Source organism: Camarhynchus parvulus, chromosome 3 (genome assembly GCF_901933205.1).
Source record: "Camarhynchus parvulus chromosome 3, STF_HiC, whole genome shotgun sequence".
NCBI lineage: Eukaryota > Metazoa > Chordata > Aves > Passeriformes > Thraupidae > Camarhynchus > Camarhynchus parvulus.
The window spans coordinates 88,083,237-88,096,513 of record NC_044573.1 but is presented as its reverse complement, the minus strand read 5'-3'; the positions used below and the strand labels follow the sequence as shown (position 1 = coordinate 88,096,513).

The window sequence follows — 13,277 nt, the reverse complement described above, 5'->3', positions numbered from 1 at the left end:
AGTTCACTTGGCAGCTGATAAGGAAAGCAAACAATTGTAACACTGAGTGACTAAGCAAGAAAATATACACAAGCCATTTGAAGGTCTTGGAAACCCCAAACATGGTTTTACACTGCTCACCCACAGACTAAGAAAAAAAGGCCAAAAGAACTTGTAAGTTTTCACTCTCAACATCCAAAAGCTGGAAGGTGTTAGAATTAACACAGGATGTGCACAAGAAAGCCTGGACTAGGATCAAAAGGGCAGTAGAGATGCATACGGCTGCAGAAGGACCAGCTTCACCAGAAGCGACAGAGCTGCACGTAGCTCCCAGGGATTCCCACGGGATTCCAAGGGCAGGGCTGCCACCAGAACTGCGCTGACACACACGCTGGCAAGTGTCACCACTCCTGCAGCAATGCAGGCTGCTATGGACAGGGGGCTGGGAACTACAGCAGCCATGGGGCTACCAACCGATACCAATTGTGGGGGCACAGAACAGGCTGACATCAACTTAGCTGTGCCTGCCCAAGGGATGGCAAAGGCACAATGCAGACACCGGCAACAGGAGTCACTTCAACAAGTTCAGTTAAATCTGCCCTTCAAAAAAGCTGATGTGTTCAGAAAAATATTTAAAAAACAAACCCAAACAGCATAATTACTGCTTTCTTCATGCTTGCAATTCACTAGTCCGTCATTCCTTTTTCATCACATGAATGACATCACTGTCAGAAATTATTGCCTGAGGACCTAGACTGAAACCAGCTCTGCAATCACATTAAAAGGTCTCTGTGCAGATGCAGAAGAAAAGTTTAAATTAGCTTTCAAATTCTTTTTCCAAATAAGAAACACAGTAAGTGAAACACGTCAACAACTAACCACTAACAATTAAAAACATAAAAGTAATAACTTTATTCTACAGACTCAACAATTTTAGTACAGAATTAGCATTGAATGAAGATGACTGCAAATGAAAGACTATCAAAACCCAAGAGTGTACTGAAACACTTTAAAGGCTTCACCTTAGCTTGTGTGAGTGAGGAGTAGCTGTACATACATGGCTACACAAATAAGCTTGCAGGTCTTTCCTGTACATTTCAACAGTACTCACAAATTGTGCAAGATCAACCTTTGGTGTTCGCTCTTGGCATATACCAAACACACTTAGCAAAACTACTGCATCTGCATAATAGACGAGTTCAAACTTTCCCAGGAATAACAGAACTATTAAAAGTGCAGCTGCTGCTGTGGTATTCAGCAATCTTTAGTGTCTTCTAGGCCCACGGGATGCAGCAGCAGTTCAGCTTTTTCTTCCCCCTAACTTCTGGTAGGCCTCTGGTCCCCTCCTGGAGCCACAGCTATTCCCCAGCAGATAATACCAGAGAGAGCCCTACCTTAGCACAGCCCAATTCCAGTCTTTTCCCGTTGCTAGGGCAACAAGGCCACACATGAAACACACCCCTGTGCTGAGGGACACATAGCCATGCCAAGGGGCTCAAAACAGGCCAGAGACTGGTATCATGCAAAGCAGGGTGGCATTAACATGAATGATTTTGTTCTAATTCACTATTGTCTGCATGCAGAAGCACAGGGTATCACAGTGCCCATCCCTCACCTGGCGTTTTCAAGATTACGGTGGGGTAGCAGCTCTGCCCATCATAAACCTGTCTGCTCTTCAACCACAGGTACAGGACTAGAGCAGTATTTCTGGCTTCCTTCATTCCAATGTTTTTACAAGCTGCTGGTCACCAAAAGCACTATTACACTGATGTAAGATTATTGATCCTTTTTCTGCTGAAATCTTGTTACAGGGACATTTGAGACCTAAACAGATTGCTAAGAGCATCACCTAAGAGGCTTTTTGCATAGGAACATTAGCGAGTAGAGAATTCAGCTACTTTCAGGTCTCAGAGGAAACACTCCCTGATATAGCAAAATCACTTCTGCACACTGTGATTTGTATACAAAAACTTCAAGTTATACAAATAAATTATTCCAAAGCAGTCATTTTATGTCAGTCATTCACCCACGTAACGTCATAATGTACTCCTATTCCTCATGTAATTAGATATTTTCCCAACTGGAAAGAAAAAAAAATCAAAAAAGCAAACTACAAAATAACAGGATCATTTCACAGTGATGCCATTTAAACTTTTACACTATGAAAACTGTAAAGATTAATAGAGGCAAAGCACATTTCATCTGAAAGCTTTTATTTCGAACTTTGCTTATGATTTGTTCTTATCTGAATCTCAATTATCTTCCATGGATTTTATATTCTTCTCAGAAAACAAGTGTCTTTGCTGTTTGTATTAAACTTACTCTTATCTTAAAACTGTGTCCTGTAAGCAAGAGTGGTGTTCAGGGAGTTTATTTGCTATAAAAACATAGGTGAGAATTACTCTTCAGGCTCCAAATCAACTACAAATAAGCACAGATGCCTGTAAGCATCAAGCAGGTACTCACAAGAATTTTGAATTTGATTTAAACAAAAATCTACTTTTAACTAATACTCGTTAGTTTCTCTTAGCCCTCAATAAATAGAAAGCGTAAGGCATGTGGAATCCAAATTCTTTAATGGAGCTAAAGCTAAAAAGCACCATCTGCCATATACCCCGCGGTTTTCAACCGGGACTTTTTCCTTCGTCAGTCGCAAAAATTTCCCTTCGTCCAGATCAACACAGGCGATCTGGCCACTGCTGCCGGCAAGTCACGCACAGGGAGAGCGAACGAGGATGTGCAGGTGGGAGCTGCGGACGCCGTGAGCGGTGGGGCCACCGGAACGAGACAGCAGCAGCCCCAGGTCCTCGCCGCCTGCACGGGAGGAGAGGCGGCGGGAGCAGCTACTTGCAGAGCCCCTCCAGTCGCTCCAGCGTGCCCTTCATGTCACGGATGCGCTTGGCCAGGGCGGGCACGGGCTGCATGGCGCGGTCCAGCTCCTCGCAGCGCGCCACCAGCGCGTACATGGCGCGGATGCTGAGGTCGGCCGCCTCACCCAGGCTCTCCACGCCGTCGCGGTAGGTCTGGATGCAGCCGACACTGAGCGCCGTCAGCGCCTGCAGCCCGCAGTGCACGTTCCGCAGCAGCTCGTCCACCTGCGCCGCCACCTGCCCAGCCAGGGCCACCACGTCCTGCAGCGCCCCGGGGTCGATGGCGGGGATGGAGGACCCGCCGCCCCCCGCCGGAGGCTCGCCCCGCGGGGCGCCGCTCAGCCGGATCCGCCGCTCCAGGTTGTTGGCTACGAACTGGGTGAGGCGCCCTTCGCGCAGCACCGTTCCCTCCAGTTCCAGGGCGCTCGCCAGCGTCGCCCGCCGCCCCTCCGATAGCTGCCGCCCCGCCACCGCCGCCCCTCCACCGCCAGCCAGGCTGAGCGCCTCCAAGCTCCGCTCGTCCCGCCCCCGCCCCTCCGGCAGCGCCGCGGCCGGGCCCGGCTCCTCCATGGCGAGCGACGCGTGCCCACTCGCTGCCACCGCCTACCGGGGGCGCGCCGACGCCTGTTTACGTCTCCCGCGATTGGCTGAGGGGCCCGGTGAGGCGTGGCCTCGGCTGTTCGTGCGGATCGCGATTGGCCGGTGGAGCACCGCCCGCCTGCCGCGCACTGCGAGCCCGTGACTCGGAGACTGGGGGGGCGTGCCTGCCCGGATTGGGCGGCCCCTAGGGAGGCGGGGCCTGGAGTGTTTGTGTCGCTTTCGATTGGCTGGAGCCAAGGCAGCGAGGCCGCTGCTCCGCCGCGATTGGCGGGGGGGGGCAGAGAGGGGCGATGCTGGCGCCGTCCGCGCAAGGCGGTTGGCGCGGGGGCGGAAGTGGGCGGGACGTACCGGGTAACAACACCGGGGAGCTGCTGGTGGCTCGCCTCACTCCCCCGCCATGTTCTCCTAGCGGCGACTCTGGTTGCGCCACCACTTCCTCACCCCGTCACAAAGCCCGGGCAGACCCTCCCCAGCAACCCGACCCGCTCGTCCCTGCTTGGGCTTGACCCCTCTCCCCGGCACAACTCTGGGTACCCACGTCCTACCATGGTTACCACCACGGCGCCGCCGCCCTTCCTGGCTCGGATCTCGGCGGGCACCGAAGACCCGCGGCGGCTGCCGCCCTCCGCCCTGCTCCAGCGCCTCCGGCGCGGGGACAGCAACTGCGAGAACCAGCCCAGCTGCTGCCTGGCGGGCCCGGGGGGCAGCGCCCGCCCCGCGCTGAAGAGGGTGCGGCGGAGGAAGGGAAAGATCCGGCCCGGCCCCGCGGGGCTCCTGCCCAGCCGCTACCAGCAGTACCAGCAGCACCGCGCCGGGCTGGGGAGACGGACGCCGCTGGGAACCGACTTGGTGACGGACGCCCCCCCGGAGGAGCCCCCTGCGCCTGCCCCCTCGAGACCCGCGCCCGGCAAACCCCTCAGGAAGGAGGTAAAGATAAGGCTGCGCTACTTTTCCCACTTCAGCCCGCTCCCGGTGCCCGGCGAGCCGGCCGACGGTTTTCCCTTTCCCTCGGGGTGGGGGGTGTACAGCGAGCGGGGCGCCCCCTCAGAGCGGTGAGGGGGGGAGCGGGCGGGGGGGCGGCAGAGTTTCCGTTACGCTCGGACGGGGCGGGGCGGGGCTGAGGGAGAACCGCGGGCGGTGATTGGCTGCCCGGCGTTCGCCAATGGGCGCCCGGCGCTGCGCCCCAGCAACAAGCCGGATTTAGCCCTGCCGCTGGCCGCGCGCCAGCCCCGCCCCACGCTCGCCGAAGGCGGGACGTGCGCGGTGCGCAGCGCCCCATGGCGGCCGGCGGGGCTCCGCGCCCTCAGGCCGCTGGTGCCGGCCGAGCGGTGGGATGAGCTGCGGGATAAGCGAGAAGTAGCGGGGAGAAGGATTCTCGGTACCCCTCCCCCTGCCGAGGTGGCTCCCGGCGCTTCAGTAAGTGTTGGAGGCGGTGAGGGAGCGCGGAGGTCGTAGTTGACTTGATTGTTCTTTGTCTCCGCAGTTCTTAAAAAACAAGATGGGAAAGACAGAGAAGGCGGCCGTTCCCTACGGCCAGCCCGTTCACAGCTTACACCTGTGTGAACAACCAAAGATTAACAGGCAGAAGAGTAAGTGTAACACGCCAGTGACGAAGATCGCTTCGGCGAAAAAGATAGAGAACTTTTGGCAGGATTCTGTGTCGCCAGAAATAGTTCAGAAGCAGGAGAAAAAGCCACTTAAAAACACAGAAAACTTCAGAAATGCCAAGTCCAAGAAACCTATCGCCCTAAATGAAGTGAGCCAAAAAGAAAATTACGCTGGGGCAAAGTTCAGTGACCCACCATCTCCCAGTGTCCTTCCAAAGCCTCCCAGCCACTGGGTGGGTGGCACAGCTGAACTGTCTGACCAAAACAGGGAGTTGATGGCAGTCCATTTGAAAACTCTCCTAAAAGTTCAAGTGTAGTTTCCAAGATCTCTTGAGTAATTGGCAAAGAAAACTCCATCCAGGAAACTTAAACATGCCTTGTTGCAACAAAAATTGCAAAAGACTGTCAAGTCTTATAATCGCATTCAAAAAAATTCCTTGTATTATATTTTTTATGGTTGTGTAAATAGTGTACATCTTGTATTATGTGTATATTCTTGTTCATACTTTGAGAGGTACATTTTAGTTTTGTTATGAAAGGATGTATTTTGCACTGCCTGATTGGTAGATGTCTTGTATATAAAATATGGACAATTTTACGTGTGTGCTTGACACATGAAGACTTGACTTGCTTTGCACAAGGTAATGAAAATTTTGGAAGGAGAGTACAGCTTTCTGATTAAGGTTCCAGATCAAATGTGAATGTTCTATTCGTGCACTACTGACAATAGTTTTACATTCTGTCTCCCAATCAAGTATAAATATGGAATTTTCATACAAATGTGAAGCTTTGCCCTCTGCTCTGGAAACTATCTGGAATTCCTGTTCATCTGTTTGTTTTTAAAATTAACTGGAGTTTGACTAAAATTCCAACCCACCAATTTAAGCACTGCTGATTTCTTTAAAAAAAGTTTAAAAACAAAAGCCAAGGAAAAAAAAAAAGGAAAGAGCAGAGCTTTCTGCCAAAAATTCAATTGGTCACTAAAAAAATTAAATAAAACAATTTGGCCTCCCCTTATACGTGTCTCTGTTTTTCTTTGAGTGTGTGTCTGTTAATTCAAGTATGTGAATTTAAGTCACTTGATAGCCTTCTAGTGCATGTGTAGGAATACTTTGTCTTTTAATTATCTCAGGGAAAATTAGGAGATCAATAATGCACCAAGAATTCCTTATGTTTAAAAAAAAAAGCCACCTTTGTGACAAATCATTCTAGGATTGGTTTGTTTGTTGAAAACTGAGAGTTCAAGCAAGTTGGGCACTTAGACATTGAAATTCATGCAGTAATACTCCTTAAACGTTTTCATGGTATGTGGCTATTAAACGAGTCAACACTGAAAGTAAGCAGTGGCACAAAATGAATGGAGCAAGTCGAATTTCGTGTTTTTCACCAGATTTGTCTCTTGCTTGTAGCTATGCTGGAAAATACATCCCCCTGACTTAAAATTCTTAAGCAATTGGACTGTGGATTGGTCTGATAGGCATGATGAGGAGGTTACAGATGAGCAATTATTTTCCTAATCTAGTGTTTAAATAAGATTAATACTAGGAAGTTTATGAAATCTACCTAAGATAGAAAAGCGTTTTTAAGTTTGGATCCACCAGAAAAGATACACTCTCTGTGCTCTGGTGTCCTAGGAGAGCTAGGAGAGGTACGTAGGAAGAAAAGGGCTGCTTGTATCGGGCTGAGGTGGCTCCCTAGTGTGAGTTGCATCTTCAGAGACACAGACTGAGCTGCATTATGTGTGTTTGTGCTGCAGCTTTGGTCCAGAGCATTGCTGCATTCCACACGGGGCAGTTGGCAGGATTCATTAGTACAGCCCTGACATAAGCTTGGTCAAAAACTCAAAAACTAAGGGGTTTTTGGCTTGCTTGTAGATGTTGGTTATGTAATTGTAGAATTAGGCTATTTAGCTATCGATGCTCTAAACTAAGGGTTGATACAAAATTTTTGGTTTACCCCAAAGAATTAGAGGTTCACTGTCTTGCAAAGGAGACCGGTATGGGTGTACTCGAGGTCAGTGTGTGGCTTCAACAACCCAGTTTCCTGCCTAATCTAAATACTCTCTAATTTAGTGTCCCCCATCTTCTAAAAATGAACAAAACCCCTCCTGGTTTTCTGTTTGTGGGATTTTTTTTTAGATAAACAGTATTAGGGCAAAGAAAAATGCTACTGGAATCTTGCCGAGGATGACTGAAGGAGACTGTAAGTCTGAGTTAGCTATATTTGGAAAATGCTGTATTGATCTGCCGTTGTGCTTTTCTCTTTTTTTTCCCCTTTTTGCCTGTGTGTCACCCAAGTGCAAAACAAAATGTCTTACCCATAGCTTTAGGCAATGGTTAATTTTGTCTGGTCGCCGTGAATCTTGCTAACTAGCTTGACGAGAGGGCGTTTCTATCAGCCAGTGGGTTGGCATTGTTTAGAAGGATGTGTCCTCTATCCCCCTGATTATTATCTCATTGCCAACAGCCCCTTCCTTACCTTTTGGAGCTTACAGAGTGAATGCTAGCTCTGATCCTGGATAAAATTTATCGAAGTCGCATACCTCTTTGTTCCTGCCCTGATTTGCCAACACATCCCTTAGGGTTAAACAATTTATTAAATGTTAATTGCCAGTAGTTCTCAGCTCCTCAGTCAATTCTTTGAGAGCTGGTAGTTGAGACTTCTGAAGTGTTGGGAACTTAAAACTTCCCATAACTTGTTGGACCCTAAAGGGTAAGATAACAATCTGGTGTTTCTAAATAGTAGCAAAAAAAACGAAGCTTATTTAGCACACGTCTGTGTCAATGAGCCCACAGAAGTGTTGGAGCACTTCATATTTCTGTCTTTCTGAGATCTTTGGGCTGAGCCCCTTCCTGCACAATGGACAGGTTTGTATATTAGGCCTAAGGGCAACCTGCACTTCAACATGACCAGCTGAAAATAAGAACGTAGTCATCATTTAGGACCTTATTCTGCACCTTACTTGTCACTTTCCTGGTTTTTTTCCTTTATGTTTTTACAATATCATCTTATAGGGATTTTCACTCTTAAGATTTCCTTCACTTTGACAGATTCCTTATCCCAGTTTCCTGAAGATGAGCCATTGTATTACATGAACGTACTCTTAAATTTCGAGTTCAGAGCCAGCAAAATATTAGTGTCATATTTGGAGGGCTTGTTTGCAGTGTAATATGAAATTACGGAGTGACACTTACAGAGTGACCAGCCTTTAAGGAAGAAAATTAACAAAATCAGTGGATGTGTTATCAGCTAGTCATGTGTTTGCAGTACAGGAATTAAATAAATACCTTATTAAATCTTCTGAGGTCATTAAGGAAACTGAATATTAGCTCCTCAGATAATGGAAATTCTTTCTGCTTGAAAGTCTAGTGCTATGCTGTGCAGAACTGCAGGGGCATCTACTGAGAATTAACTACCACCTTACTTTCAAACAGTTAAATGTTAATGCGTTGATGGTCCTGAAATGTAGCTCTCATGGAGGACAGAGGTATCTGTTGGGTTCTCATGCATGGCTAAGGCTCAGCCCATTAGACAGCTTCGTTAATAATGGCTGGCTTGGTGCTCTCAGGCTGAAATGTTTCTGCCTCCTAATGCAACAGGAGCTAGAAATCCTGTGCGCATTTGAACTCTATTACACCAGGATCTCTTCACAGATTTTGCTGAATTCTGCTGAATACTTAAGCCATCTGCATATGAGACTGTCAATTTAATTTAATTCCATCTGATTAATATTTTATCCAAGACATGTAATTTTAAACCATATTTTAATTATTTTCAGATTATTTTTTAAGTTTTTGCATTATAAAACATTTGATAACTGTCGCACTTAAGGATTTTTTTCTTATTTAGACAGTTTTGAAATCAAGTGCAAAGCTGTATAGATTATATAAAGCCTGAAGATTATAGATTATGTTTCATTGTAATTTTGGAAATAAGTTTGCCTTTATTTTCTACACAGAGTCATAGAATCATAGAACGGCTTGGGTTAGAAGGAGCCTTAAAGATCACGCAGGTCCAACCCCCTTGCCATGGGCAGGGATGCTCCTCTAGACCAGGCTGCTCAAGGCCTCATCCAACCTGGCCTGGAGCACCTCCAGGGATGGGGCATCCCCACCTTTCCCTGGATAATCTGTTCCAGTGCCTCACAACCTTTATAGCAAAGAATTTCATCTTAATATCTAATCTAAACCTATTCTCTTTCAGTTTGAAGCCATTCCCCTTTTTTCCTGTCCCTATATGCTCTTGTAAAAAGTCTTCATCTTTCTTGTGGGTTCCCTTCAGGTTCTGGAAGCAAAGTCTTGATGCTTCCATTATGCAGTTAAACAAATTCCTTATTTTCTTCTACAACTTCTTGTGCTCTTTGAATTTTGATTTTACAATGTGTTCTTTAAATATTTTTTTTTCATATTATATGCTTGACTGAGCTTTTTAAGGAGATTTTATTTTCTGTTGAAATTTCTAAGATGGTTTTCTGTTAGGAGTAGGCTGGTTCTTACCTGAAAGAGGCTATGATGTAAGTAAGAAGTAAAATTGTAAAATGTGAACATCTACTGTGAAAAACTGATGCTACTTTGTTGAACAGGAACTACAGTGTTAAATATTTTTGATAACGAGAAATAAATATTTAGTTGCTGTTTCACTAGAAAAGATAGATGAAGGGCATATCCATCAATTAAAGAGAAATACATTATCCAATAAAAGGACCTAAGTGCTGAAGTTGAGCAACAGAATGTTATCAGCAATTTTGAGGTTGTGAACTTTCTGGATTGCTCTGAAAGTGTAGTAGAATGTTATCAGAACCAAGGCGGGAAGGTCAACAATTCAGCCAAATTTGAAAAAGTTTCCTGAGGAATTAATCTGCACAACCAACATGTCCTAGCAGAGTCTTCCCCTGTGTTGAAGTCAGCATTCCTCTTGAACTTTTTTCCCATGAGGTAATAAAATCTCATTTGTTCAACTCCCAGAAAACAGATTTAGATTTCGCAAAGCCCTGACTCACTTGGAATGCTGCATTGGTACTTTTATTTAACATTAGCCTAATGACATTAATACAAGTGTGTGGCAGATGCACCACTCAGTCTGAGTGGTTCATAAACACTTGTCTTCAGTTTGAGAACTAGGCTGGTTACGTGCACTTACAGTGTAGGCTGCCAGTGGTGAGTAAACTGGTGTGATTTCCCTAAATTGTGCCTGGAAGAGGAAGTGTTTGGGAATCCAGGACTTTTCTCACATTTATACAGTCAGACTTTGCTGACTCTTTTATTGTAGTTCAGTAAGTGGCTGTATGTATTTCAAGAAGTGGTGTAATCATCATGGCCATTGTGCCATTCTTAAGGTCATAAAGCAAAAGGTTTTGAGGAGATTGCTGTTTGTTTTAAAGATGCCATTTGCTCCTTTAATGAAGCAGTGTGTTTTCATCAAGTAGGCCTTTGAACCCTATAATTTGCCAATGTCCTTATAAGTGGTGATGGCAATGGCCATCAAAATAAAATTTACTTTGTGTTTCATTTCCTGAAACAAGACCTAGAGCTACATTTAATAAAGGGCTTAATATCGAGAGTCAGGCTTTCCTCTAGTTTCTCTCATCACCTGATTCTTGTGTCCTTCACTGTCTAGTGACATAGCTGCAAAACAAAGAATAAGGTGTGGCCTCACTTAAAATGATATGTAATTTGAGATCTGTAATTTGCTTCTGTGTGTATGTAGCATGGAGCTTTTGTAAGTTTCATTCCTAGCATCAGGATATTCACAAATTGTATGTTATCATGTTATTTAGAATAGCAATAAGTCATTGTAAGAATTAATGAACCCGTAAATTGATGGACCTTGTCCAAATTTTAGACATTCTTTGTATGCAAGTAATAAAAAAGGGATAATTTTTTTGTACCCCTTCTCCTGTGTACTAGGAGTGAAAAGGGAAAAAAATGACGAGACAGGGAGAAAAAAATACTCTGAAAAACAACATCAATTAAGAGATGAGAGTAGCAGCGTAGATGTCATCATTATTTAATGTTGGAAGGAAAGATACTGCAAGAAAAAATTATCTCCTGGGGTAGTTGATGTTACTGCAAATTTAAGGAATTTTAATGGCTAGATGAAACTCAATTTGCTTCTACTCCTTGACTGGGACCATCTGAAGAATGACCATGTGACATGGCAGATATTGTAACTGACTTTTTATCTGACTGCTCAGTACCTACTGTTCATTACTAGAAATTGCACCTTGGTGCAGCATTCTTAATGCTTAGCGCTGCTTCAAGTGTTACAAAATGCTGCACAAGTGCTTACTGCTCTCAGGTTTTCACTTTTTTTAGAAGTAGCCAGATAAAGTATGTACATTACTGTATGTTAGAAGCCTACTGTATGTTTTACAGCTGGGAATACAGGCATGCTAGAAGGGAACTAGCTGGCTTGAGGTCCCTCAGTAGGCTGTTCATTCACCCAGAAAGTGAACCATAGTGTCTGGAGGGCCAGCCAGGTTTTGCCTTTGCCAGTACACGTGGTTTGTTTTGTGTGTGATCTGCAAGTCTTCCTTACCTCACTGTATAGTATGTAAAATGCAGTTAATACAAGGCTCTGCTTAGAAATATTTGTAGTTTGATAGGACTGGTGACATAAATCACGATGCACCTAGGTTTTGTGTGGTATACAGTTTTATTACAAAATAGTTTTAGTAATTTGCACAACAAAGATTAATATTACACTTTTTTCCATCCTTTTTTTGGACCCTTTGATACAATATATAATCTATACACACCACTGTCCTCTCCTCATAACCAGCAGTGGGGTGGCTGATGATAGATCAGCAGTTTCTGTTCATTAGCTGCTGCTTTCCATTGTTGCACAAACATGCTGCAGCCAGCAGCTGCCTGAGAGGGCCATGGACATGTGCAATACCCTCAGAGTTCCTTGCGTTCCTCGATTTACATTTGCTTTATCTTTAGCCTTATTAGATCCTGGAAGAAAGGGAGAGGCCCAGTCTTTCCCAAGAGAGAGCATCTTACTCCAGGAGGACAGAACGTGTAATTTGTGACTGATCCAGTTTTTGTCTACCATCAGCCAATCCTTCTTAACACCTCAAGTTTTCCCATCACTTTCCCCAACTGTTTTCTTTACTTTTCGCTACAGCTGTGTCTTTTTTCTTGTATTTCCTCCTAAATGCATTTAATTGTTCTCAGTTTCCCTCACTTCTGGACAAATGTTCACACATGTAGGTCTTTTCACCTGAAAAATCAAACTGAGTGTGCCACATTTATTCTGCTGTGTTCTGGGTACAATTCCTCCAAGACAGTATGCACTTTTTCCTAGAGGACAGTTAGATTTTTACAAGAGGCAATAATTCTCTTGAGATTTCTCCTGTCAACCTGATATGAATTGACCTGTCAAGCCTTGATAACCACAACATACCTCACTTGATATCCTGAAGGACGAGAAACAACTGATGTACTGGTCCACACAGATACCACAGAATTATCTGTCAAACACAACTCAAAACCCCAAACAATTAGAGTTTAAGACTTTCCTCAGAGATCAGAAAGTCTGAGAGGTCTGACATGGTCTGGTCACTGGCAGGAGAACATACAGGAAGATGCAAATGCTGTATGCAGCTCTGACACTCATGAACCAAGGCTTTTAATCTAATTTTCTAGGCTGGGTCTACTGTCTGAGAGCCTGTCACATGTCCAGGTCCAAAACTCCTTAGCCTTCTGCTGTAGGATGGTGGCTGTTCAGTGGTAGTTCCATGGTTGGCCAAACATTTCTGACCTGTTTGTGTCATAGGCAATTCAAGGTAAGAGTTTACATTGCTCCTTTGTGTTTTCTCTCATTTTGGTCAAGGGTAGTCTTTCTAATTTATAACCATTGAGACTGAATTCAACAGCAGCCATGTGACTTCTTCCTGCATGTAAGTTAACTTTAATAAAGAGAAACTGGTAACACAGGTGCCATTACTTTGTCCACAGAGATAACTCTGATCAACTAACTGTGCCTGTGCACTGTTAGTTCAACTCAACTCCTATTTTGAACACTTTTCATTTTTTCTCTTTATTTTTCAGTTATGAATTTTTATTTCTTTTATTTTTCTGACTACAATGCTGTTGGGAATACATGCTGAAGCTCTGGAGAGCCATAGCTGGTACACAAAAATGAACAAGCAACATACACATTGAAATTTCTGTCTTTAGAAAGTGTTGGGGTAAAAGGAGGGGTTAGGTTAGGACCC

The 13,277-nt window shown here is 45.1% G+C and overlaps 2 protein-coding genes across 2 annotated transcripts; one reads left to right on the top strand and one right to left on the bottom strand.

The window, feature by feature from the left end:
- Nucleotides 1-2,173: 2,173 nt before the first annotated feature.
- Nucleotides 2,174-3,997, bottom strand: BORCS6 (BLOC-1 related complex subunit 6). The gene is made up of 3 exons (XM_030944769.1): nt 3,988-3,997; nt 3,649-3,881; nt 2,174-3,452 (listed from the first exon to the last, which is right to left on the bottom strand). Exons 1-3 carry the CDS (start codon nt 3,995-3,997, stop codon nt 2,823-2,825), a joined length of 873 nt encoding a protein of 290 aa, XP_030800629.1. The 3' UTR covers nt 2,174-2,822.
- PNRC1 (proline rich nuclear receptor coactivator 1) lies at nt 3,808-6,076 on the top strand. The gene is made up of 2 exons (XM_030945742.1): nt 3,808-4,376; nt 4,933-6,076. Exons 1-2 carry the CDS (start codon nt 3,996-3,998, stop codon nt 5,371-5,373), a joined length of 822 nt encoding a protein of 273 aa, XP_030801602.1. The 5' UTR covers nt 3,808-3,995; the 3' UTR covers nt 5,374-6,076.
- Nucleotides 6,077-13,277: the final 7,201 nt, after the last annotated feature.

Coding starts and splice junctions, on each gene's coding strand:
- BORCS6 (XM_030944769.1), bottom strand. Junction 3,453..3,648: donor AAGCGACACAAACACTCCAG/GCCCCGCCTCCC, acceptor CGCCCCCGGTAG/GCGGTGGCAGCGAGTGGGCA.
- PNRC1 (XM_030945742.1), top strand. CDS start 3,996: ATGGTTACCACCACGGCGCCGCCGCCCTTCCTGGCTCGGATCTCGGCG. Junction 4,377..4,932: donor GCAAACCCCTCAGGAAGGAG/GTAAAGATAAGG, acceptor TTGTCTCCGCAG/TTCTTAAAAAACAAGATGGG.